The sequence below is a fragment of the Phytophthora infestans genome, genomic scaffold (assembly GCF_000142945.1).
Source record: "Phytophthora infestans T30-4 supercont1.4 genomic scaffold, whole genome shotgun sequence".
Lineage (NCBI taxonomy): Eukaryota > Oomycota > Peronosporomycetes > Peronosporales > Peronosporaceae > Phytophthora > Phytophthora infestans.
In genome coordinates this window covers 2,364,099-2,390,580 of record NW_003303755.1, presented here as the reverse complement: position 1 = coordinate 2,390,580, position 26,482 = coordinate 2,364,099, and the positions used below count along the sequence as shown (strand labels likewise).

Sequence of the window (26,482 nt, the reverse complement as noted above, 5' to 3'; positions counted from 1 at the left end):
GTACGATTTCTATATTTTAGGTTCGCACTTTGAAGTGCTACAGTATTACTGAACATGTAGGACTGATCTTAATCAATACCGTTATATATTAATATTGGTATCACTCTTAAACTGCCTTTTGCTGTAGGTTTGAAAAGTAAGTAGAATATTCGTTTCTTAGATCTAGCAGCTGTACCGGAAAAATCGGGTGATATTACAACACAGTACCTCAAAGTACTTCGAAGTACTACAGTTCTGTAGTAGTAGTTGCTTAGCACCGAATGCTAAAAGAAGGGAATGCTGAAATACAGTCCGTTCCGGTACATGTATTTACAGTATTCATACCGGAGCTGTCTGAGACATCCGCTGCGCATCAACATCACTTGAGCAATCTCGCCGATGCCTCCGACAGGAGCTGCTGCCTCCGCTGCTGCTGCGGCGTCAATCGCCTCAAGATTGACTCGTATCGATCTTACCCCCGCGCCGCCTGGGGCTCTCGCTTGCCAGCAGGATTCATCGCTGCGCTCACTGCGTACAACTGTGCACGCCTGTCGTGAACACGTCGTACCTGCCACCAAAAAGACCAAGGCCCAGCGCTTCTACGAGCTCGAGCTTCACGACACTGGTGCGTAAGCGATTGGCTGCCCAGCTGCGAGTCGCAGTGCGACTTGTCAGATTGCAGTCATGTGCAGTGTGGGAGAATCAAAGGATTCCTGATTTAGGGTGGCTAAACAATGATTATGGCGATTGCTGTGTAGTGCTCTTTCCCGAGGGCGGAGGCCAGCCTTGGGATACCGGCAACATCGATGGCGTGCAAGTGGACCAGGTATATGTCCAGGACGGCCGCTGTCTGCACCGCATTCCTGTGAAGGATGGAGCCAAGGCTCCGTTTGTGGAGGGTCAAGAGGTTGTCGCCGTCGTGGACTGGGCTCGCCGCTTCGACCACATGCAGCAACACTCGGCGCAGCACCTTTTCAGCGCAGTCGCAGAGAGGTATGGGTATGATACTACTACGTGGTCACTTGGAGAGGAGCGTTGCAACGTGGAGCTCGTGCCGAGAAATGGTAGTTTATCTTCGGAGCTGACGGCTGGCAAGAAGGAGAAGAACGTGATCCCCTCCGAGACGCTACAGAAGATCGAGGAGGAAGTGAATCAAGCCATCGTGTCAAGTCTTACTATGACCCCGTCGTTCGCCAAACCGGGAACGAAGGAGTGGGAAAAGATTGCCGCGAAATTTGACCCTGGACAGATGCCAAAAGCGATGCGAATTGTGACCATCGATGGTCTGGATGTGAACCCTTGCTGCGGTACACATGTTCAGAACTTGGCACAACTCCGGTCTCTGCGCGTTCTGAGTACGGAGCTCGCTCGTGGAGCTTCTCGCGTCTGGTTTGTTGCTGGCGAACGAGTCAACCGCGAGTTTTCGCGTATGTAAGTGCCGGGTTATATGAGCGAACGGATTCTGAGAGGTTTGCTGATCAAAATATCTCTCTGTTCGTGTTGCAGGTTGAAAAATGAACACGCTCTAACGAAGCTGTTAAGTAGTGCACCGGATGATCACGCTTCTCGAGTTGAGAAGTTACTGCAGTTCCAGAAGAGCACCACGAAAGAACTTAAAAGCCTGCAGAAGGAACTTGCAGCCTCCATCGCGCGTGACCTGGTAGCACAGACCAGCCAAGGTGTCGTCACTTACCACCGTGATGAAGGTGATCTCGGCTTCTTGCAGACGTTGTTGGGTCTGCTTGGAGACACGAAGAAGGATGCAGTGTTTGTTCTCACGGCTGGTGATGTGCGAGGTGAAGGCTTGTTCCTTGTTGCTGGACCTCCCGAGTTCATCATCGCTCACGGAAAGTCTGTGCTGCCTATTATCGACGGAAAGGGCGGCGGTGGCAAGAACGGTATCATTCAAGGCAAAGCGAAGGGCTTAAACAAGGTCGATATGTTGGTCGAGAAGCTACAGAAATTGCGCCTTCAGCAAATTTGACTTTAGCAGCGTAGAGTGGCCAGTATAGCTGGTCTGACGTGAATTTTTGTTCTAAGGATGTTACAAAGAGCTTCGGGGAGCTAGTTGTTCCTGTTTTGCTGTCATAAGCAGCACTAATTCATCGCTTAGCCCACCATGGTGTATCCGCGGCGACGTGCAGTGTAGACCTTGAAGGCTGCTAGCGCCAACCCCACCACCATAGCAATACCAATAATAGTCACGAAGGAGCAACCCGCAAAGCCGTGGTTATTCTCCACAACGGCCCCTTGCGCCAGTGGTGCTTCGTCTTGACCCAGGGTAGGCTTGTGATAGTTGCAGATCGTCTCCCAAGTGCCCGTTTTAGCAATGTGGTTCGTGATGATCTGGTTGAACTCATCCAGTGGGCAATCCGCAACTGAGCACTTCGTCAGCTTGATCTGTTCACGCTCAGTGTAAGGCGACCACATGTACGTTCTCACGAAGTATGTTTCCTTCGCTTCTGACTGCTTCTCGGTCTCTTCAGTCGTAAGTTTACGGGCACGTAGCTCAAAGAACATGGTAGTTCCAGGGTGAAGAGACGACACGTTGAGAGCTGTTGGCAGTCCCTTGAAGTGGAACTCCCAGCCCAACATCATACCCAAGCCGTGAAGCAGTTCACGATGGCCATGGAACGAGAAGTACCGATACTCTGCAGGTGATGGCGCCGTCGAAATAGCTCCTTCCTGAAGTGTGTTGAGAAGTAAATCGCTAAAACCACCCACCCAGTACGTGATTTCACGGTCTGTGGAGTAGTATCGCTCCATGAGGTTTGTGAACGCCAACTGCTCCAGTTTCTCGCGCGCTTCAACCGTCATCCCTTCAGTAAGTGGCAGACCTTCGTCGCGATCAAAAACAAACATGTCGGCCAAGTCCTTGACCCCCAGTACGACATCCTCACCATCAGGTAAGCTGGGAATATCTTCGACAGCGACACCGCAGACCTCACCAAGCTGGTCGAGGACGTCACGGTACTGGGCAAACAGTTCGGGGGCTCGGGTTTCAGCGTACTCAGCGAGATCTTCGTCCAATGTACTTTTGCAGGGACCTTTGGGAGCAGCAAATGCATGCTCATTCTCTACGAGCTGCATGGTAATAGGAACAGGCTGGCGTGGGAAGCCTTGTGGTCCCGTTCCATCCGGGTAGAGACCGTAACCCACCGCTGTCGCACTCTGAGAGCAACGAGTTGCGGCGTCGGCTCGGAAATACGCCTCGAAGTGCGAGTGGTTCACACCATTGAGCGAACGCGACAAGAAGGCTTCTTCGCGATGTGGCTCGTCCACCATGTACGTGTCGCGGATGTGCTCCCCTACATCCTGCAGTTGCTTCATACCGATTTCCGTGAGCTGCGTGAGCGGAACCTTGTACGCGTCAAGGTTGGCCTTGTTGCGCGGACATGTGACCTTCACCACGTCGTTTGGAGCACGACTGCCGTGGCGAGAGAGCGTCACGAGGCGACGTAGCTCACTATCACTATATTGGTTGATCAACATCAACACAGCGTTGTATCATCGGTCAGTCCTGATCATAGCGCCGTTGTTTTACACGCACAAGAAACTCACCTTGGAAAAGATTGATCGGCCGTGATGGCCCCGGTGGCCAGTACCGCGAGCATGAGCGCAGGGGTGAGACGGAAGCCGCGCATTTCTCCTGAGCTGCGACCTTGGAAGAATGAGGTGGTCTAAAAAAGATGGCCGTTCCAAAACGGATATCGGTTCTGACTCTGCACGCAAAATTATCGTCAGAACTGTCACTATTAAAAAAACGTTTTAAATTGACTATTTTGTCCTACACTGATACATAGGACTGAGTTTACTTGGCTATTAGTAGGTCTTATGGCTGACGATTGCTAGTTTTAGTCACCGATAGCAGTGCTTGAACAATACTAAAAGTCATATCTGGAGACAAGACAGTCGATAAAATTGTGGGGGGGCGACTGTTCAGAGATGGGCTAAAAACGGTGCAGATTTGGTAAATGGGGCTACGTGGATAGCTCGCGACTATTCGGCTATCTTGGATTTTGTAGGAGCGTTTGTCAAGGTTTTGTCAAGGTTTGTCAAAGTTTATTTGAACTGCTCGACTTTAGCGGATGTGCTTAAAAGTTCGCATCTTAAACTACACTGTAGTATTGTCCAGGCTCTTACGGACAAATATTGCATCAAAAATGAGCACATCAAAATCCATTTTTGAACTTGCAGATTGGGGTCAAACTGACCGTTTCTAAAATGGATCTCTAAGTTTGTAGCAATTATTTGTGTAGCATTTTTTGTTGGGTGCGTTCGCATGGTTTTCACATGGCATGGGGCGATCTCAAAATTCCACCATTGGTGGCACCGCCTCGGCAAACTGTCGGCTTATAGTGTAAGCTACACTGTTGAAGTGCAAGTCTGCTGCTGAGTATTGACGTGATGATATCAGGTAAACTGATGCAGGTATCAGACCGTTATACGAGAAGCGGCAAAAGCTATGAGACAAACAACTCGAGAGAAGCTGCTAAGAAAAATTAATTTAGTATTTTATTTCGTTTGTTGTGAGCAAGTCTTCTTCGAGTGCGAGTGCAGATCACAACAGTCGCTACTATAGCTTCATGCTCCACAGCTCATTCACCAAACGCCGAGTCGTGTGAACTTTCACTGTTGCATTAGTTTTATTCTCAAACAGATCCACTTATGCGGCCCAAATCTCCGTCCCAGTCTTCTTTTCTTTTATCTGCTGCAGAATGTCCGGAGGAACGGACGTACCAACCAAGCGTGTGATCTGGAGCTTCTTGTAGTCAAAGTCCGCCTCGCCTTCAGCGGCTGTAAGCGTGTTCCGCAGCAACGAACCATCTGCAATGCGGAGCGTGTCTTTCTCGCTAAACACAGCTTCCATGTCCCACTTGTATGTGTACCAGTCCTTCCCGTCCCAGTTCTTGGGAACCCCGTCGTTGTTGTACTTGAGCGGTTGAGCCATCCTGAGTAGAATCCGAGGCAGCTTCTTCCTGGCGGTGATGCCAACTTGCATCTGTGTAAACTGTTTAATATCCGGACTGAGCTGAGGACTTTGCAGTATGACCTCACGGATATTGACATGGTGGAGATGATGCTTGAGAGCCTACCACCCCAATCTGAATTCGAGAGTTTGAAGTCAGCATTCCTCTACAGTGCAGATTCAACTACGAAAATGATTCGTTCTTCAGCAGCGAGACAGGCAGAATTTCGTGGCAAGTATAGTGGAAGATCACGTGGAGGGCAAAGAGTGGTGGAAAAAAAAAAACACTGGAAGTAAGAGTGGGGGGAAGGGCACATCAGAAAGTCAGCAGCAACAGGGAGCTGTGTGGAAGAAAAATAAGAAGTGTTTCATCTGCAAAAGCCCTGATCATCTCAAGCACGATTGTCCAGAGCGAGCAAGGAAATATAGCAGTGCCGACGCTGCTGAAAATGAGCCGAGGCGGAAACCGCGTACCAATGTAACACTTCGCAGAGCTACTCAGGAAGCACCGAGTCCAGAATCGGGTGAGTTGGACATCGAGGTAATCACCGGAGCTATGGAATCTCTTGGGGTCAGTAGCGATATTAAACTAGAAGTAACCACTTATAGCAATGAGATTGGAGAGCCAAGCGTAGAGAATGGAGCTGACGAAGTTGCAGCAGATACGAGTGGAGGTTGGTGGAATTTTGACACAGCTTCAAACTCGCACGTGACTGCTAATCGGTTTTACTACGTGGTATTCACAGAAGATACTAGTAATTCCCGAAGTATACACGAGGTTACCGGCGAGTTAGCTTCGCGAGTAGCTGGTGTGGGAAGCGTTCGGCTAGTGACAACGGTGGCTGGACAGCAAGCCGTACTCGTGCTAGATGGTGTACTGTACGTACCAGGTGCTCAGAACGGATTACTCTCACCAGGTCGAGCTGTTGAGCAAGGCTTTAGCTTTGATCATGAACCGGAGACGCACAGTTTTCGTATCCTCGATGAAGGCGTTCTTGTAGCGGTGGCAGTTCCATTCGAGGCGACATAAGGTTTCTATGTTACACACCCATTGAATGGAGGAATATTAGGACGTCAGGACCGGCACTTGTGTAATTTTACTACAGCTGAAGGTATGGCGCCTTTGACACTCTGGCATGAGCGTCTAGCTCACACGTGCCCACAATACTTGAAGATGATGATCGACCAAGAATGGGTGATGATTATGATGCTGACACGGAGACAGCAAGATGTCTGTGTTGCTTGTCATCTCGCAAAGCAAGAGAAAAAGCCACATTGGAAGAAATTTGATCGTGGATTGACGGCACCGAACCAAGTGGTGTATGCAGATCTATTGATTCCAAGTAAGGAAAATGGAACACGGCTCGAGGCCGTGTTGGTCTTGATGGATGACCACTCCCGTTTCGTTGCCTTTCGCATGCTTACGAGTAAATCGAGTGATGTAGTGAACAAGTACGTAAAAGAGTACAGCCTCTGGACTGAAAGGCAAGCTGGTCGTAACTTGGGTGAGGGCAGACAAGTGACACACAAAGTTCGACAAGTACTGGCAGACAAAGGCGGCGAATTTGTCAATGGTGGCATCGATAGTTGATATTGCGCTCGTGGTATCGAGCACGTCAAGGTCGGACCGAAGTGTTCGCAGTTGAATCTTTGCGAGCGAACCCACCAGTCTCTTGTGGGCATGACCAAGGCAATGATGAAGCATGCCGGCTTTCCCCGCAGTCCATGACCTGAGGCTATCGAAATGCAGCTTATATCAGGAGCCGTATTTACAGCATGGGGTACACAGGGCATGCCGTATGAAACGATGTTTGGTGTGAAACCCGATCTACGTCATATCAGAACGTTTAAGTCCCAATCTTATGTACACATTTCTGTAGCACCAGGGCGCCGTAAGGAGCATGACAACGCCCGGGTGGGTTTTGTTCTCGGGTACGCAGAAGATGTCATTGGATGCAAAGTGTTCTTTCCTGACGACAGAACTGCCAAATTCGTGTCGGACCTCCGCGTTGCAGAAGGCATGAAGTTCAGGACGATGATGAAAGTTTGAAGTCGCTCCATTTTGAGCAGAATAGTGAATCTGACGTGAGTGGTAGTACCGATAGTGCCAAGATTGACGAGCCCATGAGTTATGAACTCGACGAGGGGGAAGATATCGGAAATGAAGGAGTATACGATGAGCATTCTCTGGCGCGACGTCCCAACTACTATTGTGATACTGATCGTGCGATTCACTGTCCGGATCGTGTGGGTCGTGCAAGTACATAATCTGCTTAAACAAACGATCGTGTTGGAACTAGTGCTGCAAATATGGATGACAGTGCAATTTATGATATGGTAATGAGGGAGACTTCATATGATACACGAAGCAGGTCGTATAGTGCAGTTGACAGTGCTATTGCAGCTGCTCTCAGAGAACTAAATGAAGAAGCTGTCGGTGGGGATAGCGATCCCAGTCAGTGCGGGGCTGAAAGTGAAGTGCACACTGGAAGCAATCAATCTCTACAAAGTTTTTTCGTGTCAAGCTAGTGATATAGCCTGTGATAGTACTCAGTCGGTCACTGGGTTGTGCGGCTCAGAGACCGATGACTCCGAGGATATGGATCAACCCGAGGATACAGCTGAAGCGAAGGCACAGTTTACTAAGTTAACTACTGAATTAAGTTAAGAAGCAAGGAGTGTCGAGAATTATGATGAAGTTACGGTGGCTTGTGGTGCTGTTTCAGCAACTGCAATGAATCAAGAAATAGCGAGCATTGGGCTAGCCAATCACGACGTGATCGATGTGAGTGGACTGTTGCGCACAAAGAAAACTGGTAAAAGAACGCACCGTGATGTAACACCGTCGGAAGAGACGCGAGTGGAGCGAAGTGCAGAGAAGCAAGAGTCAAAACGGAAGTGAATGGGTCTGCGAGAAGATCGAGAGCGTCGACGACCGAGCTATCTTGACGACTATGTTGCCAACGCCACGCAAAAGATATCGAGAATGATAGATAAGAACGGAAAGCCCATCCGAGCAAGTTCGGTGAGAGTACCAAGAAACCGTTGAGCTGCGCTGAGATCTAAGTACGCGGACTTCTGGTTACTGGCGGAAATGGAAGAAATGGCGGCATTGAAGGCAAAGGGTGTTCTGCACGAGATTCCGTGCGACGAACTACCAGAAGATGCCAAGCCAATCAACACAAGATGGATACACTCTTTGAAGTCAGACCGCGAGGGATATGTTATCCGTTTCAAGGCGCGGATAGTTGCTTTTGGCAACCACCAAAGACCCGGAACTAATTTTTCTTGTAGACGCTCGCGCCAGTAGCCCGCATGTCCTCTTTTCGAATGTTGGTAGTCCTTGCAGCGGCGTTACATCTACAGCTCTACGGAGGTGACGTGAATACTGCATACCTGAATGCGCTGCTGGGTATTCGGCAATATCTAAACGGATTTCCGTGTGAGATCGACGAACACATGTACGTGGTCGTGAACGCATTGTAGGGGTTGCGCCAATCGAAGAGAGAGTGGAGCATGGAGCTAAATCGCTGGCTTCTAGAGCATGGTCACCGGCGCTCACTTACTGAGCCGTGCCTGTACTGTCGAGCTGATGCAGATGTGATTATGCTTGTCTTGGTCTACGTGAATGACATTGTCGTCGCAACGAATGACGAGCAGTCTAAGTGCCAACTGTTTGAGGATATCAACAACGCGTATGGTATCAAGGATCAAGGTCGTCTAGTGCAATATCTTAGCATTGAGGTGAGCCAGACAAATTCGTGTATCACTATTTGCCAGAGCAAGTATGCACGGGAGATCTTGGGTATTTTTGGCTTCGAAAATGCTCATCCAGGGGGGAATCCGATGAAAACAACTACGAGATTGATGCCGACTGGCGAGAGTAACGAGGTTAACACGAGTTTGCTGTATCGGCAGGTGGTGGAGATGCTCATGTATCTGGCTACGGGTACACGGCCTGATCTGGCCTATGAAATTGGACAGTTGAGCCAATTTGTGGCAAAGCCTTCTGCAAAGCATGTTGAGACCTTAAAGCGAGTACTGCGATATCTGGCAGGTACTATTGACTACAGAATCACGTATGTGAGTGACCAAGAAACTCCATGTTGTCAAGGGTTTTGCGACAGTGATTGGGCAAATGATGCTGAGTCACGGAAGAGCACGACATGTTTGTGTTTACGTTTGATGGTGGAGCCGTGTCATTAAGGTCAAGACGCTAGACAATCGTGGCTCTCTCCACTGCTGAAGCTGAGTACGTTGCTGCTTGTGAGGCTACGATGGAGGCTGTCGCAGGGAGTAATGTCTAAGAGGAGATTGTTCCGAAGGTGGAGATAGAGCTTCGCATTGGAATTGATAACCAAGCTGCATTGGGGATGGCTACAGATCCAAGCTACAGCCGACGCACTCGACATATTGAGTTGCGTTGGCACTATGTGCGAACTCAAGTGGAAAAGAAGTTGGTGGAGTTGTACAAGGTGAAAGGCTCTGTGAACCCAGGTGGCACGTTTGCGAAGCCGTCGCCTGTGCAATTTGCTGCAAAATGTTGGCGTAGGCCACATCTGAGGTTTCAAAGCTACGCTTCGAGGAAGGCGTGTTGAAGTGCAAGTCTGCTGCTCAGTATTGAGGTGGATAATGAAATGATGGTATCAGGTAAACTGATGCAGATATCAGACCGCTATATGAGAAGCGGCGAAAGCTATGGGACGAAGTAGGAACTTGAGCAAAGCTGCTAAGAAAAAATAATTTAGTCTTTTTTTCGTTTGTTGTGAGCAAGTCTTCTTCGAGTGCGAGTGCGATCACAACAACACTCAAAAGCAACATATATTGCAATATGTATAATCTCACCGTTGGACTCGTCTGATGAAGGCCTCTGCATTCTCACATCGCATGCTAAGTAGTCTCCCAGTGCAATTCAAAACTGCAAGTTCAGCTAAAACTTCGAAGTACCGTTCAAATTATACAACAGAAACAAATTAATACATGTAAATAAAGGTTATTTTTAAGCACAACAGCTTAGCTGTTGTTGATGTGGACTTCAGCTCAGACCTCTACTGTTCGGAGGTGCAATTTCTCCCCTCTCTACCGCCTATATACATTTACGTGTACATATCAATACTGTCGATCTTCACTTGCGAATCGGAAACAGAAGTCCATCAAAAGCTCGCCATGTTGAAGTGCTTATGTTGCTTTAAGAGTTAAGTTTAAACTCTTAATCAGCTGTATCGTGCTATCCGATATCAAGAGCGCCGAGAAGCAGTAAAGTATGAATAGTTTCCTTCAAAGTCAGCTGCATCACGATGATGGTTTTGAAGTCCGGTGGATGGTCGATCATGCAGGTGAGCTCATCGACATATCATTGCTGTCAGTATGTTTTGTCCAATCACACTCATCCGCACTTAGCAATCGATGCAGGATCGGGCGGCGTGTGTCCTCGTATTATTGGTCAAAACAGATTTTTCCGCTGCTCCAATTGGCCGTATATCGATCCATTTTGCTTTCCCCCCTCGCGATCCCGCGATCATACAGTCACCGCTCGGCCCGATCAAGACACGGACGACCTCTCTGGACAGGGAGGAGGACACGCGTACTATCAGATAGAGAAATATGTCGCTGCTGAAGGAGATTCAGGCAAACGCAGCGGTGGCGTGGAGCCCCGTGAAGCGTCGTGCTGAGCTCTTGGCGCTCGGCTCCAAGGGCGACGGCGGCGTCGGCTTTGAGAACACCGGCGGCGAGTTCAAGCTCGTTTCCATGGACCTGAGCGACCCAGGTCGCGAGATGATTACGCTAGGTTCCGTTAAGACGGCGTCGCGATTCACGTCGCTTGCCTGGCGCGACGTACCTCGCCACCACGACACGTGTCCGTACGGCATCATCGCCGGCGGCATGGCGGACGGTTCTGTATCGCTCTGGAACCCGGCGCTTATGCTGGATCGCGAGCCTGGCACTGACGCGCCTGCATCCTGCGAGATCGGACGCATCACGCGCCACAAAGGTGCTGTCAACGCATTGCAATTCAACCCACACGAGGACAGCGCGCACCTGTTGGCATCTGGAGGCAGCGATGGTGAAGTGTACATTATGTCGCTTGAGAAACTGGCCAGCCCCGGTGTCTTTACGCCTGGAGGTCCTTCCACGCCCCAAGCTCAAGCCAACGAGATCACCAGCGTGGCATGGAACACTCAAGTGAACTACATCTTAGCCACAGGCTCCCAGAACGGTTCGGTCGTTGTCTGGGATCTTAAGCAGAAGAAACCGTGGTGCGAGCTGCGTGATCCTGCGCGTGGAGCAGCCACTGCAATTGCCTGGAACCCCAATGAGGGGCTACAGATTGCTACTGCCTCGGGTGATGACCAGCATCCCTCAGTTAAGCTCTGGGACTTGCGTAACTCGACGAGTACTCCGCTAGCTGAGTTCCACGACCACACCGCCGGCGTTCTATCCATGTCATGGTGTCCCAACGACCCTGGTCTCATCTTATCGTGCGGCAAGGACAACCGGACGCTGCTGTGGGACTTGTTTTCACGCAAGACAGTGGTCGAATTCCCCTCAGATGCGCCTAATGCACCTCCTATGGGATCGGACCAATTCTTCGGGGGCGGGCTCGCTGGCCAGCGTCGTTGGGATGTTCAGTGGTCGCCTCAAGTTCCTGCAGTTGCGTCAACGTGCACACTGGATGGAAAGCTGCAGATTTGGGGTCTTTCCGGCGGTGGGAACCCGGCTTGTCGTCCCCCGAAGTGGATGCGTCGCCCGGCCGGCGCCTCGTTTGGCTTTGGTGGCAAGCTGGTGACTATTGCCAACCCTCAGGAACCTGCGGGACCCAATACCGACCACCGCCGTATTATTCACATGCAACGCGTGATCAGTGACACTGGACTGGTGGCGGAAGCGGAGGCTTTGGATCGTTCCCTGGAAACGAAGGACTTTAAGGGACATTGTGAGCAGAAGATTACTTCGGCAGCAACAGCTGAAGAGCGTAGTGTGTGGAGCTTCATGAAGATCCTCTTTGAGAAGGATGCGCGTCAGCATCTGCTGCTTCATTTGGGGTTGGATGCGGAAAAGATTAACGAACTGAACGCCAAGTTTAACCCCGAGGCTGCGGCGGCACAGCAAGCTGCAGCTGCTGCTGCTCAAGCTGCTAACTCGGCCGCACAGGCTCCTGGAGCGCAAGTGGACCCAGTGACGGGAGCGCTGCTCAGCGATCGGATCGATGTACGCTTTTGCTGCGGATGTAACCAAGTTTCTATTTCGTATAGCTCACTTGTTGATTGTTTTGTGTAGTCTGGTATGGGAGCGGACGACGTGTTCGCTTCTGGCTTCCACCCGAAGACTGACGACACTGCTGCTACAACTCCGGCTTCGCCGTTGTCGGACGTCTCTGCATTAGCTGCTGCACTTCCCTCTGCGCTAGATGAGGACAAGAGCAAGCGTCTGGATGCAGTTCCTGCACCTGTATACACTGAAGAATCCGAGAGCACGTTGATGCAGGCGCTGCTGGTGGGTAACTTCGAAGTGGCTGTCAACTGCTGCTTGGCGTACAACCAGCTAGCAGACGCGCTGCTACTTGCTTCCTGTGGCGGCCCTGAGCTCTGGGAGAAGACCCAGCGTGCGTTCTTTGCTCACCAGCAACGTCCTGTGATGCGTGTGGTATCTGCTATCATCAAGAACGAGCTAACTGAGCTCGTGGAGGTGTCGGATCTTGCTGAATGGCGTGAAACTCTGGCCATCTTGAGCACCTACGCTAAAAGCGAAGAGTTCCCGTCGCTTTGTGACAAACTGGCCGTTCGACTAGAGGCTGCTGGCGATTTGCACTCGGCTACGTTGTGCTTCATGTGTGCTGTAAATGTAGAGAAGACTGTGAGTGCCTGGTGCAAGGAAAGCGCGTTCGAGGCTTGCACCCACGGCCACACCTTTGCGCTCCACCGTCTTGTGGAGAAGGTGTCTGTCTTCGCGATGGCTGTGGACCAACCTGACCAATCTATGGGCCCTGAGGTGGCCCAGCGTTTCGCTGAGTATGCTTCTCTGGTACGTACCTGGAGTCCCAGAACCTATTGGTGCACGTGCAATGAGCTTATGTTGTTTTGCCTTGGTAGATGGCTGCGGAAGGACGTCTGGATATTGCTGCGAAGTACGCACGCTTCCCGGATCTCAGTTGCGCGATCTTGAAAGACCGCATTTTCAACGCGTACCCCACTCAGGGCTACCAGCCACCTTCGTTCCCGTTCGACGTGGTTCAGATTCAAACGCAAGCACAGATTCAGCAACAACAGCAACAACAGCAACAACAGCAGCAACAGCAACAGCAACAACAGCAACGCCAAGCTGGTCAGCAACAGAGAGGCTACGGCAACAAGCCTGCCTATGGGGCTGGAAGGAACCAGTTTGGTGCTCCTGCTGCGCCAACACCGGCACCTGCCGCCGCTCCGATGCCTACTCCTGGCGCCTACGGTGGCCAGAATGCAGGGTACCAGCAGCAGCACACACCGGCACCGACACCAGCTTTCCCTGGTCGTCCTGGGCCTGGTGGCTACCAGTCGACGCCTCAGCAACCTGCATACCACGCCACGCCTGGCCTACCTCCTCAAGTGCAACAACCCGGAGGATACCCCAACCAGCAACAGGCCGCATACCCAGGCCAGTCTACGCCGTCTCCGTACCCAGGAAACCCGGCACCGACGCCCTTCCCGGGTCAATCAGCAGCTCCTGCGTTCCCAGGCCAGACCCAGCAGTACCAGGTACCCCCACAGCAGCCTGGTTACGGCCGTCCGCAACAACCAGGCTTTCCAGGCCAACACCCGCCCCAGCCAGGTTTCCCGTCGGGCCCTCCGTCGTCGTCAGGTAGCCGCCAGCAGATGTACTCGGGTCCTCCATCAGCAGGCGGTACACCCCACATACCAGGACCTTCTCCGGCTTATGGTGGTGCTCCTCGTCCTGGAACGGGCTTCGGTGCGCCTGCTACTCCAGCTTCTCCCTCTATTCCTCAAGGTACGGGGGTAAACCCGCTTGCTGCTGCGATGGGGTCATCGCGTATTGCCAAGCCTTCTGTTGATATGAGTTCCCACCAACGTGATGGATTCGTAAGCAGTGTGGGCAACAAGGAACTGACACTGAAATATGGGAATGCTACCACAGCCTCTCTCTCGCCAGTCGCTAACTCCGCCCCAAAGGCCGGTGACTTCCCCCCGGACGTTGTGCCTGGAAGCACTGAGAACGTGGGTCCGCAGGATCTCCCTATTGTAAACGCGTTCAATGACCTCGTGAGTCAACTCCAGGGTCTCCCTCTCACTATGGTACGCTGAAGATCATTGGAATCTCGATGACAGCATGTGTCTAACTAGATCTTCTTTGTTTTTTGTGCAGATGGAACAGAAGCAACTACAGGAGACTCAAAAGGGCAAGGAGATAATGTTTACCAAGCTTAATATCGGCGCTCTATCGCCGGAGGTTGTGTCACGACTGCACGAGATGGTGGTGTGCTTCGGACAACGCGATTTTGGCACTGCACAGACCATCTACGTGGCTCTCACGGCTTCGGACTGGGCACAGCACAAGGACTGGCTGCGTGGACTCAAGTCGCTCATCCATATCTCCATGAAGCGTTTTAGATAAGCAGTCCACACCGTGGGCGACCTGGGGGGGACTACAGGGCTTTAAGCAGATACACGGTCACCAAGTGAAGTGATCGCAAAGGTCCTTGTCAGCCCAATGCAGATAAAACTAGGAAGGATGTTTGTGTACGCGTGTTATTGTTTGCAAACAGTGTTGGCAGAGACGTTGTTAGCAACTGGTAACGCTTCCAATGCTGTACACTGTACAGTGTCCAGTTCATTCTTCGTGCTTGTAGTAGTACACGCATTTAGACTTGACTTAAGAGAAGCGTCTTGATTCATATTATACTGCATGCGTAGAGCAGTGCCAATCTGGATCTTCGAATAGAGTGGCGTCGGCTCGATCGCCTTGGAGCCAGTATCAAGTGCAGGGGCACGCAACAGCACGAGTGCAGAGACGAAAGTGTTGCCTTGATCTCCATTTGCCGACCCCCAGCATCTGCGCGATAATGCCACGCAATATGCGGGATGACCGCGAGCTTCGCGGCAACTTATTTCTGCTTCTGTCACAGCTTGTGACATAACCGTGCAACCAATCGAAATGCGCCATTATAACAGCTTCAACATGTAAGATTTGCAATGGAGCGCACGATCGCTGGAAAACCTCGGTGTCATTCCTGAACCTGCACGCTGGCGACCAAGCGGAATTATTCTCCAAGCAACTCTTGCGTAACCATGCCCGACAATGGCGCCAAAGTTCTAACAAGAGGCACGTTCAACCCTAACGTTGTCAAGGCCGAATACGCTGTCCGTGGCGCTCTGGTTCTGCGCTCCAACGAGTACGAGAACCGTCTGGCCAACGGTGACAAGTCGCTCCCCTTCGACAAGGTCATTCCGTGCAACATTGGCAACCCGCAGGTGCTCAAGCAGGAGCCCATCGAGTTTCATCGCCAGGTGCTGGCGCTTGTCAACGTGCCGGGCCTTGTGGACCAGCCGGAGGCACAGAAGCTCTTTCCGCCGGATGCCATTGCACGCGCCAAGTTTTACATGGACAACATTGTGGGTGGCACTGGAGCTTATGGCCATAGCAAGGGCTCAGCAGTAGTCCGTCAGGAGGTTGCGCGTTTCTTGAAGCGCCGCGACGGTCACCCAGCCGACCCAGAAGACATTTATCTCACAGACGGCGCCAGTCCAGCTGTACAAAACTCGCTATTAGCTCTGATCCGCGACGAGAATGACGCCATCCTGGCCCCCATCCCACAATACCCTCTGTACTCGGCGGCCATCGCCATCAACGGCGGTACTCTGGTTGGCTACTACCTGGACGAGGCTAAAGCGTGGGGTCTCGATGTTGACGAGCTAACGCGTGCTGTGAAGGAGGCCCGTGACGCAGGCAAGACAGTGCGTGCGATGGCTGTTATCAATCCTGGCAACCCAACGGGCCAGTGTTTGTCGGCAGATGCCATGAAAGAGATCATTAAGTTCTGCCAGAAGGAAAACATCCTGATCCTAGCAGACGAAGTGTACCAGGAGAATGTGTACGCTGAGGACAAGAAGTTCTTCTCATTTAAGAAGGTGCTGCGCGATATGGGCAAGGAATACGATGACGTGGAGCTGATCTCGTTCCACTCGACCTCCAAGGGCTTCACGGGCGAGTGTGGTCGCCGTGGTGGCTACATGGAGCTGGTCAACATTGACGAGGGTGCCAAGGACCAGTTCTATAAGCTTATGTCGGTGAACTTGTGTTCGAACATCGAAGGCCAGTTAATGGTAGGGATGATGACCAACCCGCCACAGCCTGGCGATGCATCGTACCAGCGCTATGCAGAGCAACGGGACAGGACGCTTCGGTCACTAAAACATCGAGCTAAGAAGCTCGTGAAGGCCTTCAATGGGCTCGAAGGAGTCAAGTGCAATGAGACAGAAGGCGCATTGTATACATTTCCGAGTGTCACGATTCCAGCTAAGGCCGTTGAAGCCGCTAAGGTAGCTGGTATGGCACCTGATGCGTTCTACTGCACGCAAATGCTGGACGAGACGGGAATTGTGGTCGTCCCAGGATCGGGTTTCGGCCAAAGAGCGGGCACATGGCATTTCCGCTCAACAATTCTACCACCTGAAGAAGCCGTGGACGAGGTTATCGAGAAAACCGCCAAGTTCCACGCTAAGTTCATGGACAAATATCGCGAAAACGTTGCGAGAACAGCCTAACGCAGATGTTAAATATCTTGTTGAGTAAATGAAGCTCATGTGTTAAATCAACAGAGACTCAGATGAAGACTCGATAAGGTTACTTGCTTTGCTAGCGTTTAGGAGTTCCTGGTATACCAGGGGCTTTCTGCTGTTTGAGAGCGCCGTTGTCTATTGTTCCTAATCTGCTTGATGGTGCCGGTGCCAACACCAAGGTGGCACTGCTGGGCTTCGTTCCACTTGACGGACTCGTTTCACGTTTAACAGGGGCCGACGGCCTAATTATGGGGATCTTAGTGATCACACCGCTGTCCTTAGGTAAACCGGTCCCCGAGCGGGTGGGTCCAGAGTTCTTGCCCCCCGATGTTATCACTTTACCCGTCGAATTGACAGCCTTGACTGCTTGTGGCATCTTTGCGTGCCCAGGTCGAGCTGTTGTACAGTTTGGAAGCGTTGTTATAGGTGGTGCGGGTTTATTGGACGTTTTCGGGACTGTTGCCTTCATTTTGCTCGAGTCAGACTTGGATCCGATTCCCATCGCCAAGGTCATAGAGCTGCTTCCACTGGACATGCCTCCCAATCCGCCACTCATGTTCATTGTACCTGAACGCCCAGTGTCTTTCCCAGGCACTCGGACGATTTTGTTCACCAGGTCGAATGACTTAACTCGAGCTCGTCGAACCACTTGGCCGTCTTTCCCTACAACTAAAGTGTACTCAAGCATACTTGACCACTTTGAGTCTGCCGAGGAATCCTCATGATCTGTCGTCAACCCCAAGTTTTCCTCTTCACTCAACTTTCGCTTATCGTCGGCATCGTCTTGGGGTCGACGTTGCTGTCCGATACTACTGGTTTCCACAGTTTGGCGAGTCTCTTGAAGCGCATTCGCGACATCTCGGTCACTATCGATAGTTGATTCATCCAAGAATTGTCGGATCCGGTTTAGACACTTCTCGTCTGATAAATAACAAAGCGCGTTTTTCCAAAGAGGCACGAGAGATATTGCTTTCCATCGAACATTGGGCACGGGATCGTCAAGCAAATCAATAGCTACCTCGAGAAAATTGCGTTGGCAATAAAGTCTACTATTCACGGTCAGCGCGTAGACGCACGCGTCGAGATAGAGAATTCGACGCCAGTAGCTTTTGGAGTGACCATATTCTGTCCGTAGCCTGCTGAGTAGGGAGTATCGATGGTTGGCAGTGTCATTATACCGAATACACTTGAGCACTACTTGCATAGCAAGTAACTGGACTGGACGAGCGCCATCTTCGATGCAATCGAATATAATCGGAATCACCATTTCGTACATTTGTGTCGACGAAAACCACGATGGAAAGCTATGCACTGTTTCAAGAAGCACGAGCTGGTCTCGATTACGGCTTGGTGGTAAAATAGCATGGTATTCGACAACCGACTTGATTATCGAATCAAGGATCGCAGTCTAAGAAGTGCATAGAGGATTAGCTTTAAAACATGTCATCAAAAGTAGAATAAATGCTACCTTTTGATCCTCGTCGCTGGGGTTGAGCATAGCAGCTAGCAGTTGTGGCACTCGAGATATTGCCATTCCCTGAACGAACGGTGATTCATCGTTCATCAAATTCAGTACTAAAGCTTTGAGGTACCGCATCGCTCGTTGCTGTCCTAACAGTGTGGCAACTTCATGGATTCCAGCAGCTATATGATGCCGAACCTGCAAATGAAAAACCAGATGAGGCTGATACGTTAATAATCCAGAGCTGAGCCCACTGTACCTCTTCACTGGGATCACTTGCCAACTTAGTTAGCAAGTCGTCCATTAACGTTGATATATACGTAGACCCAAAAGCTTTCACGAGGGCAGGAAAATTATATGCGCAGTATTGTCGTATCTCCAGTTCTTCATGCGAACATAGCTTCGAATAACCTTGCAAAAGCACTTGACCCGTGTCGTTTCCGAGATGATTAAGCGTGGCTAGCTTTGTGACAAGCTGGCCATACTGCTCGGCTAGAGATGGAATGAGGTAGTCTGGAAGTGACTCAGCTATCCCGACAAACTCGGGAAGTATCTGCTTGGTGCGGTCGCGAGCTGGAAAAAAGTCAAATAATGACAGTAGCGTGAGAAAGGCTGTTTGCTTGACCTGCAGAGATGGGCAAGTAGCGGGTGTCAACCTCAAGCACAAGGATTTTCAATAAAAAAATATATACAGGACCTGTTCTTCTTCATCATTTAGCAGCTCCAACAGCTCTGGTAGTAGCTCCTTACACGCATGTTCCTCTCTGTTTGTTTAAAGCAACCTATGCGTAAGCGGTAGCACATTGACAAACCAGGAGGAAATTATTACCCGACTGCCCGGGCGAGTCCGTCTAGTTGAATGCACATACATCTGCGGACTTCCGCATCTGTGTCTTGGCATAACGACATCATCTAGCAACAAAAGAAGTGTTACGAATCATAAAATAAAACTAAAATCTAAGCGCAAAAGCATACCTTTTGGAAATAAAGCCCTTCGATATCTGGAGCAGACAAGAGGTTCAAAGCGGTGACGGCGCCTAGAACGAGGCAACAGATAAGCCTCGAGCCAGGGGTTTGAGAAACATCCCCCTTCTCTATAGCCACTCGAAGAATCTACAACAAACAAAAGTGTCAGAACATAATAGAGTACAGTTTCTTCTGCTTTGTTCCATACCTGTGTCTTCTTCAGTGCAGTGCCAATGCGTGGAAGGAGTGCAACAACGACTGAGCTAGCTTCCTCAGCGTAGTCCTTTTGCTGGATGTCGGCGATAATATCGAGTGCAAAAGGAACCAGTAACTTTGTGACCTGTTCGTCCGAAAGGAGAAACACCGCATTCTTCTTCTCCGTCCAGCAAGTCTCAAGTTGCTGAGCATATTCCTCGTGTAATGTGACAGTCGGATAGCTCAGTACTTTTCCATCGACTGTTGCGCATGCTAAGCTCGCCAGTCCGTTGAATAACTCCAGAAGAACTGCAGCGTCCGCATTAATCTCCGATTCATACTTTTGCCACACACCCTTTGAAAAATGAGAAAAAAAGTAAGAAAATGGGTTTGTAATTGTAAGCAACTATCCTCACCTTCATGCAATCCAGAATAAGACTGAGGTTTGCCTTCGAGTTGTTGCTTGCCAAAATCTTCGGTATCGAGTTCAAGATGCTAATTTTCTGCTTGTCTAACCCCATCTTGAGAAGCTTCTCAGCTCTCTCCATCTCCGGCATGTTTTCGTCTACATTGAGTTTTTCGAGATCCGATTGGGACTAAAGAGCGTCGCGTGATGTCAGTGGTCCGAAAAGCAAGCATTTGTTTTCAGCAAGACGTACCAGCGTGTCTTCACGTTCGAAGCATTCCGCCTCGCGCTCATTAAAAAAACCGAGATCTTCCATTCTGAAGGGTATCTTAGAATGCGACGGACTTGTGCACACTGAATACGCCCCTCTTCATCCCCCGGGTGCGCAAAATTCACACACGCCAAGTTGACGAGCCTCTTCCGCCGCGTCCTAATACCGCCACGGCTTAAGCTTTCCCCTCCGAGTGCGCCTACTCCCTAGATAGAAACGCAAACCAGTCAGTCAAGGCATGACTATTGCTGCTGCTATTTTTGAAGTCCTAGCGTGCTCGAAACCACTGCATCTGTGCCTTAATGGTAAGTGCATGACCTTATCTCACGCATACTAGTTACTTCTTTTTCATTTTTAGGTTTTAGCTATCATCGTCTGCAAGGGGCATGAGGTCGACATACTTTTGCCAAATAAAAGCCACCTCTTTCTCTTTGCCCTCAACAAGCTGCTCTTGTCGTCGATGCTCCGTCTCGCGCTGTGATTCACTTAGTAAAAGTTCTTCACGTAACCGGAAGATTTCCTTCCGGAAAAGTTTTTCCTTTACTTGAGCCTTCTCTGCGACCGCAGTCAGTTTTCTCACTTTCTCTCTCAGCGCTACCAAGGTCTTTTGTTTGTCGAGTTGCTGTTCTGTTACGTCAAGTTTATCCTGCTCACGTTCCTCATTCTCTTGTATACGCTCACGCTCGACACGCTCCAGCTCATCCTGACGATCTTGGCACTGTCTTCGAAGTGCCTCAATCTTCAGCTCCCGTTTCGCTAACCGGGTTTTCCACGACCGCTGAGTCGCCTCCGCCGCCTCGACGTTCTGACGTAGAGTGGACACCAGTTCGCGCTCCTTCTGGCGAAAGTTTGCGTTTTGCAGCTTGAGTTCGTCAACTGACGTTGCGACAGCTTGAAGCTTGGCCTTCCAGGCACACACTTCGTCGGTTTTCTCCTCAAGCTTGATGTTGAGTTCTCGTTCTGTAGCTTTTTGCACTGAAAGCTCGCGGTCGACGCGGTGAAATTCGCTCTCCCAATGCTCACACTGTTTTTCTTTACCTTGCAACGCGGCTTCAAGCGCTTTTTCACGCTGTTCGCCTTCGTGTCGCTGCATTTCTCGGGTCAACATGCTGCGCTTGGCTTCGGCGACCTGTGCCTCGAGGGTTTCGATTTGTGTCATAGCGTCCGCCACGAAGGTCATGCGGCACACCAGCTCTTCTGACGTCTCGTGGAGCTGCGTCGTCACGGCTGTCACCTGATCCTGCAGTGCAATGACTTCCTCATCTCGAGCGCGGAGCTTCCCACGCAGAGCTCGCACCTCGGCTGCGAGCTCCAGCTCTATGTCACTGTCTATCATCGCGTCCCTTCGTACGTGAATTCCATGATCGAATTCTCACCATAACCGCTTGACATGTCAAGTCCGACGCATCGGAAGCGTTGCTACAGCACCACGTGCGTGATTCTCATTGACATCAAGATGGAGATTCAGCGAAAATTCGCCGAGGCAACGCGAACGAAATCGACACGGGCTTGCTGTTTGGTTGCCATCGGGACATTCACTCTGTATTATACGCAAATGGCTGTGCCATCAATCTGCAACTTGAAGCGGTCACCCCGCTGTCTCATTTATAAATAGACGCGTGCGTTCATTGGACAAATTCTCTCTTCTTGTCGCAGCGTGCTCGCTTCAAAGCACCACTTTAGCTTTTGATCCACCCGCGAGACCCTCCATTTTCATGGCAACGGCGGCTGGTCACTAGAACAGTAAAGGCAGACCTATCTCGACTTTCAGGACCATCACTCTGTATTTTCACCATGGAGCGCACGCAGTCGCTCCCAGTGGCGCCGCCGTCTGTGCTGGCATCCATGTCGCCTCCGTGCTCACCGCCGCCTCTGTGCTCTCCGCCGAGCATCTCCAAGTACGTGGTGGGTGTATGTGCCATGGAGAAGAAGACGCGCTCCAAACCCATGCGCGAGATCTTGCGGCGCCTTGAGAAAAAGCGGCAGTTCGACGTGTTCGTGTTCGACGACGAAACGATTGTCAACCGCCCCGTGGAGGCCTGGCCGGCGTGTGACGCGCTCATCTCGTTCTATTCAACTGGCTTCCCACTACAGAAGGCCGAAGAGTATGTGCGCCGTGTTCGGCCCGTACTGGTCAACGAGTTAGGTATGCAACACGTCCTGTTCGACCGTCGCAAGGTATACGCACTGCTCACTCGACACGGCATCCAAGTGCCGCGCCATGTCATTGCGAACCGAGATTTACCCTGCGGTAAACAAGACGAGCTCATTGAACACGACAACTACGTGGAGATCAACGGCGTGCGCATTAACAAGCCTTTCGTAGAGAAACCAGCTGATGCGGAGGACCACAACGTCTACCTTTACTACCCAACCAGTGCTGGTGGAGGCAGTAAACGTCTTTTTCGTAAGGTGGGGGACCGCTCAAGCGAGTTTTACCCGGATGTGAATCATGTCCGAAGAGATAGCTCGTATATCTACGAGGAGTTCCTGAATACACAAGGAACCGACGTCAAGGTGTACACGGTAGGCTCGAGCTACGGCCACGCAGAAGCCCGCAAGTCTCCTGTGCTCGATGGTCGCGTGGTGCGAGACTCTGCGGGCAAGGAAGTCCGCTATCCTGTCATCCTGAACTCGACGGAGAAGGACATGGCGAGGAAAGTGTGTCTGGCTTTCCATCAGACGGTGTGTGGCTTCGACCTGCTGCGTGTTCGCGGCAGCTCGTACGTGTGCGATGTGAACGGTTGGAGTTTCGTGAAGAACTCAAAGAAATATTACGATGATTGCGGACTCATCTTGCACAATTATTTGGTGTCGGCACTGCGATCGCGGTACTTTCGCCAACGCCGTGCCAATTCGTTAACCTCGATGGGTACACAGATGTGTCCTCAGTACGCGACAGAGCCAAATGTCATGAGCAACGGAGGTCACGATTGGCACAACTACACACGACCAAGTTCTGGGTCGGACGTCTCCGAATCGAGCGTAGCTAGTGCCAGCAGTGCTGGCTATCCACCTGACGACGAGAATCGTGAGGAGCTACGCTGTGTCATCGCCGTGGTGCGTCATGGTGATCGTACACCGAAACAGAAGCTGAAAACGCTTGTATGGGAGAGGGATCTTGTAAACTTCTACGAGAAGCGGCGTAGTGAACGCAAATATGATGAGGTGAAGGTGAAGGCGGTCGCAGATCTACAAGAGCTATTAGATCTGGTGCGTAGCCTCATTAAGGCATACGCGCCTGGTGTCGGCTCAAAGGACGCGGTGTGGGAAGATGAAGGAGGTGACAGTTTTGAGAAGCTACTCCAGATGAAACGCGTGCTAGAGCGATGGAAATTTGCTGGCATCAACCGCAAGGTGCAGTTTAAGCCGCACAAGAGCTACGCTGCTGCAGCTGCAGCGTATGCTGAAGCCCCGGAAGGAGCTGAGAAACCGAAAGTCCTTACGATCCTGAAGTGGGGAGGTGACCTCACAGAAAGAGGTAAGCGGCAAGGAGAAGAGCTGGGACAGTCGTTCAGAAACAGTTTGTATCCTGTTGAAGTCGAAGAAGGAGGTTTGCTTCGCTTGCATTCGACTTTCCGTCACGACTTAAAGATCTTCACATCAGATGAAGGTCGTGTGCAAATGACTGCAGCAGCATTTGCTAAAGGCTTTTTGGAGCTCGAAGGCGATCTAACACCTATCCTCGTGAGCCTCGTCACAACTCTGGGAAGAGGTAATGTCTATTTTGCTTCATGTCATGTCGCCGTAATTTATTTAATCTCACGTGCTGCAAATGTTCATGTGATTAGATGCCAATAAAATGCTGGACCACTCGGGACAAGCTGACGCTAACGAGGAGATGATGACAATAAAAACCAAGCTGAGGGCTTTACTGCAGCGAGATTACTCTTCGATCGAAGAGATGAAGGCTGTAATCGCACCGTTGAAGACGGAATCTATCATCCAGGCGCTGGACATTATAAAGAACCCGAAGGAAGCGCTGGTTCGTCTGCTAGAGCTTGTTCGCAAGTTTCGAACTGAAATTGCTGAGCGTGTGCAAGACAAGCGTGAGTTTGCAGACCATTTGATAGATAACGTGTGCTCGAAACTAATGTTTGTTATTTATTTGTTATTATCCAGAGGCTGATGAAGCGACTCCACTGTACATGGGTGAGACCTTCTCGCTCATGTTCGAGCGCTGGGACAAGATCTATCGCGATTTCTACTCGACCAAGACAGACACGTTCAACATGAGCAAAATCCCTGACGTGCATGATTGCATTAAGTATGATCTTCTTCACAATTCGAGTGTCGGCTGGAAATACGGCCTTGAGCTATTCATGCTCGCTGAGGCGCTTGCACGGTGTTATGTTTCGCAAGAGTATGGCATGGATATTGCGGAAAAGCAGTCAATCGGCAACCGTGTTTCGCAAGCACTCTGCGCAAAAATCCGAGCCGATATCGTGACTGTCATGTCGGCATCAGCAGAACAAGAAGAATCGTCTTCTTCCTCGAGAAGTCTGTACGGAAGTGGAGATGCTGTTGAAGACGGCACTGTTGACCTCGCTGATCAGGATGTCGAGCATCACGGATACCGCTTGGACCCGTCGTACGCGAAGGAGCTGCGTATTAAGAGTCCCGGCACTCAAGTTCGCACACGTCTTTACTTTACGAGCGAGAGCCATCTACACACGCTATTAAATGTGCTACGTTTCCAGTGTCCTTCGTGGCGTGCGCGGCATGAAGGCGGTGAAGACGACGAGTACGATATTTCGCTTGAGCAAGAGAAATTCAGCAATGAAATCTTGAAGCGCATGGGTATCAGCGTCAACGACCACATGACGCAACGCAAATACGTTTTTCGCGAGTCCAAACTCATCTCTGACGGGAGTCGACGTGCGTTAGATCGCGTCGCTGAGATCAACTACCTCGCCCACCTCGTGATCCGTGTCTTTGAAACACCATCGCTACCTCAAGACAGCGAGGACCGCTTTCGTGTGGAAATCTCCTTCTCCCCAGGGGTAAAAGATGGCCTTGCAGCGTTCCCCGATGGCGCGGAAGGAGTGGAGGATACGATATACCTTACGAAAAATATGACCGGTGTCATGTTCGAAGACATGCTAGCCGCCTGTGTGTCCTCCGTTCAGAGCACCTCCGTCTAGAGAATCTAGGCAACATTTTACATTTATTCATGAAAATAGAGAACTTGAGTTTTCAAGGACACAAGCAAGACGACAAAAAAGGCAATTGGCAACTTCATTTGAATTCAAGCGGTGAGTGCTTGCAAGATGTCAGACGTTTGACTTGGTCTTCTCTACTCCTGTCCGAGCCACTCGGTGAAGCGATGCGCGTGATACGCAGCTGACAGCGCTCCGAGCGATGCAATCGATACCGGGAGCGGCTTCTTTGTGCGCACAGCACGTACACCCATAGCGCCCATTGTGATCGATGACATAAGTAGCCCCATACCATGGCCGTTGGTCATCTCGCCCTTCTGGAGTAAGTAGCCCGCGACGCCGAATCCCGCGCCGAGTGTCACTCCCGCCACCAACGATGGAACGCTCTTGGTCTTCAGGTAGCCGAAAACGCCGCCCGCTGTAAGCACGCCTGCCATCGTGTATGTAGCATGGTGGGCCATTTCGTCCTAAGCAATCGAAATCGGAATTGAGTTGGATGTCACTTCACAATTCGCGGTACATGTATAATACCGTATAACGGAGTGTTTACTCCATAAAAACCTCGAGACTGGCATATTGAATAGTACAGCGAGAAAATAAAACCTTTTATTGTATTAATACATGTACGTGTTATTTCATTTTTTATTGCTGAAGTAAGGCCAGAAGCTTCTTCTTGACGAAAACACGGAGTCCGACATCTATGAAGATGTCCTACTGGTACCTCGTGAATATTCAAAAAGCCGAAGCTTTGCGTAAAACACGGCGTAAATGATATCAGTTCACGAGCGATCCGCACAAAGTTACGGAGGCTAGCTGACACTTTCTTTTACTTGAAAAAAATGAATGTGGCACGGATATACACACTTAATGGCTGGCACTTAGTCGTAGCTGCTCGGCACGGGTGGGGCGCCGGGGATGTAGCGCAATCTGCGGGGTGGATTACTGAGCTGGTGAACGTGGTAGCCCGCCGACAATGCGCCAGCCGTGGCGATCAACGCTGGCGCAGCCAGACCCGTGAGCGCTGCACGTCGTCCCATTACGCTCGCAATGATACCTGACATGGCCAGCGACGTCCCATGCTCGAAATGGTGGTCGGTGATGGTGTCCGTGAGAACCAGTAACCCTGCGCCAAGAAATCCAACGCTTAGCGCAACGCCACCAACTAGTGACGGGATGTGGCGCTTCAGCACGTAGCCAGCACCGCCCGTGAGGCCCACGACAGTCGCGTACGTGAACGCTTGATGCTTTCCCCCTGCCATGGAAAACAGCAAAGCATGAATTCAAAACCTTTCGCACTGTATATA

General features: G+C 50.9%; 9 protein-coding genes across 9 annotated transcripts; 4 read left to right on the top strand and 5 right to left on the bottom strand.

The window, feature by feature from the left end:
- Nucleotides 1-378: 378 nt before the first annotated feature.
- On the top strand, nucleotides 379-1,963 carry PITG_03597 (alanyl-tRNA synthetase domain-containing protein 1, putative; the record flags this gene model as incomplete). Its single annotated transcript, XM_002906608.1, has 4 exons — nucleotides 379-604; nucleotides 738-1,030; nucleotides 1,079-1,410; nucleotides 1,486-1,963. The coding sequence occupies 4 exons, from the start codon at nucleotides 379-381 to the stop codon at nucleotides 1,961-1,963; spliced, it is 1,329 nt and encodes a 442-aa protein (XP_002906654.1).
- Nucleotides 1,731-3,623, bottom strand: PITG_03596 (uncharacterized protein; the record flags this gene model as incomplete). The annotated part of the gene is made up of 2 exons (XM_002906607.1): nucleotides 1,731-3,445; nucleotides 3,541-3,623. 2 exons carry the CDS (start codon nucleotides 3,621-3,623, stop codon nucleotides 2,089-2,091), a joined length of 1,440 nt encoding a protein of 479 aa, XP_002906653.1.
- A 6,902-nt stretch (nucleotides 3,624-10,525) lies between these two features.
- On the top strand, nucleotides 10,526-15,007 carry PITG_03594 (protein transporter Sec31A, putative; the record flags this gene model as incomplete). Its single annotated transcript, XM_002906606.1, has 4 exons — nucleotides 10,526-12,157; nucleotides 12,227-12,970; nucleotides 13,039-14,235; nucleotides 14,306-15,007. The coding sequence occupies 4 exons, from the start codon at nucleotides 10,553-10,555 to the stop codon at nucleotides 14,552-14,554; spliced, it is 3,795 nt and encodes a 1,264-aa protein (XP_002906652.1).
- Nucleotides 15,008-15,179: 172 nt separating this feature from the next.
- PITG_03593 (alanine aminotransferase 2) lies at nucleotides 15,180-16,918 on the top strand (the record flags this gene model as incomplete). The annotated part of the gene is made up of 1 exon (XM_002906605.1): nucleotides 15,180-16,918. The coding sequence occupies one exon, from the start codon at nucleotides 15,229-15,231 to the stop codon at nucleotides 16,702-16,704; it is 1,476 nt and encodes a 491-aa protein (XP_002906651.1).
- PITG_03592 (uncharacterized protein) lies at nucleotides 16,796-20,064 on the bottom strand (the record flags this gene model as incomplete). Its single annotated transcript, XM_002906604.1, has 9 exons — nucleotides 16,796-18,127; nucleotides 18,188-18,379; nucleotides 18,441-18,806; nucleotides 18,879-18,945; nucleotides 19,011-19,093; nucleotides 19,157-19,294; nucleotides 19,356-19,697; nucleotides 19,759-19,938; nucleotides 20,002-20,064. 9 exons carry the CDS (start codon nucleotides 20,062-20,064, stop codon nucleotides 16,796-16,798), a joined length of 2,763 nt encoding a protein of 920 aa, XP_002906650.1.
- Nucleotides 20,065-20,380: 316 nt separating this feature from the next.
- PITG_03591 (uncharacterized protein) lies at nucleotides 20,381-21,355 on the bottom strand (the record flags this gene model as incomplete). The annotated part of the gene is made up of 1 exon (XM_002906603.1): nucleotides 20,381-21,355. The coding sequence occupies one exon, from the start codon at nucleotides 21,353-21,355 to the stop codon at nucleotides 20,381-20,383; it is 975 nt and encodes a 324-aa protein (XP_002906649.1).
- Nucleotides 21,356-21,813: 458 nt separating this feature from the next.
- PITG_03590 (inositol hexakisphosphate and diphosphoinositol-pentakisphosphate kinase, putative) lies at nucleotides 21,814-25,163 on the top strand (the record flags this gene model as incomplete). Its single annotated transcript, XM_002906602.1, has 3 exons — nucleotides 21,814-23,734; nucleotides 23,811-24,068; nucleotides 24,142-25,163. The coding sequence occupies 3 exons, from the start codon at nucleotides 21,814-21,816 to the stop codon at nucleotides 25,161-25,163; spliced, it is 3,201 nt and encodes a 1,066-aa protein (XP_002906648.1).
- A 72-nt stretch (nucleotides 25,164-25,235) lies between these two features.
- PITG_03589 (uncharacterized protein) lies at nucleotides 25,236-25,656 on the bottom strand (the record flags this gene model as incomplete). The annotated part of the gene is made up of 1 exon (XM_002906601.1): nucleotides 25,236-25,656. The coding sequence occupies one exon, from the start codon at nucleotides 25,637-25,639 to the stop codon at nucleotides 25,316-25,318; it is 324 nt and encodes a 107-aa protein (XP_002906647.1).
- Nucleotides 25,657-25,956: 300 nt separating this feature from the next.
- PITG_03588 (uncharacterized protein) lies at nucleotides 25,957-26,437 on the bottom strand (the record flags this gene model as incomplete). The annotated part of the gene is made up of 1 exon (XM_002906600.1): nucleotides 25,957-26,437. The coding sequence occupies one exon, from the start codon at nucleotides 26,435-26,437 to the stop codon at nucleotides 26,057-26,059; it is 381 nt and encodes a 126-aa protein (XP_002906646.1).
- Nucleotides 26,438-26,482: the final 45 nt, after the last annotated feature.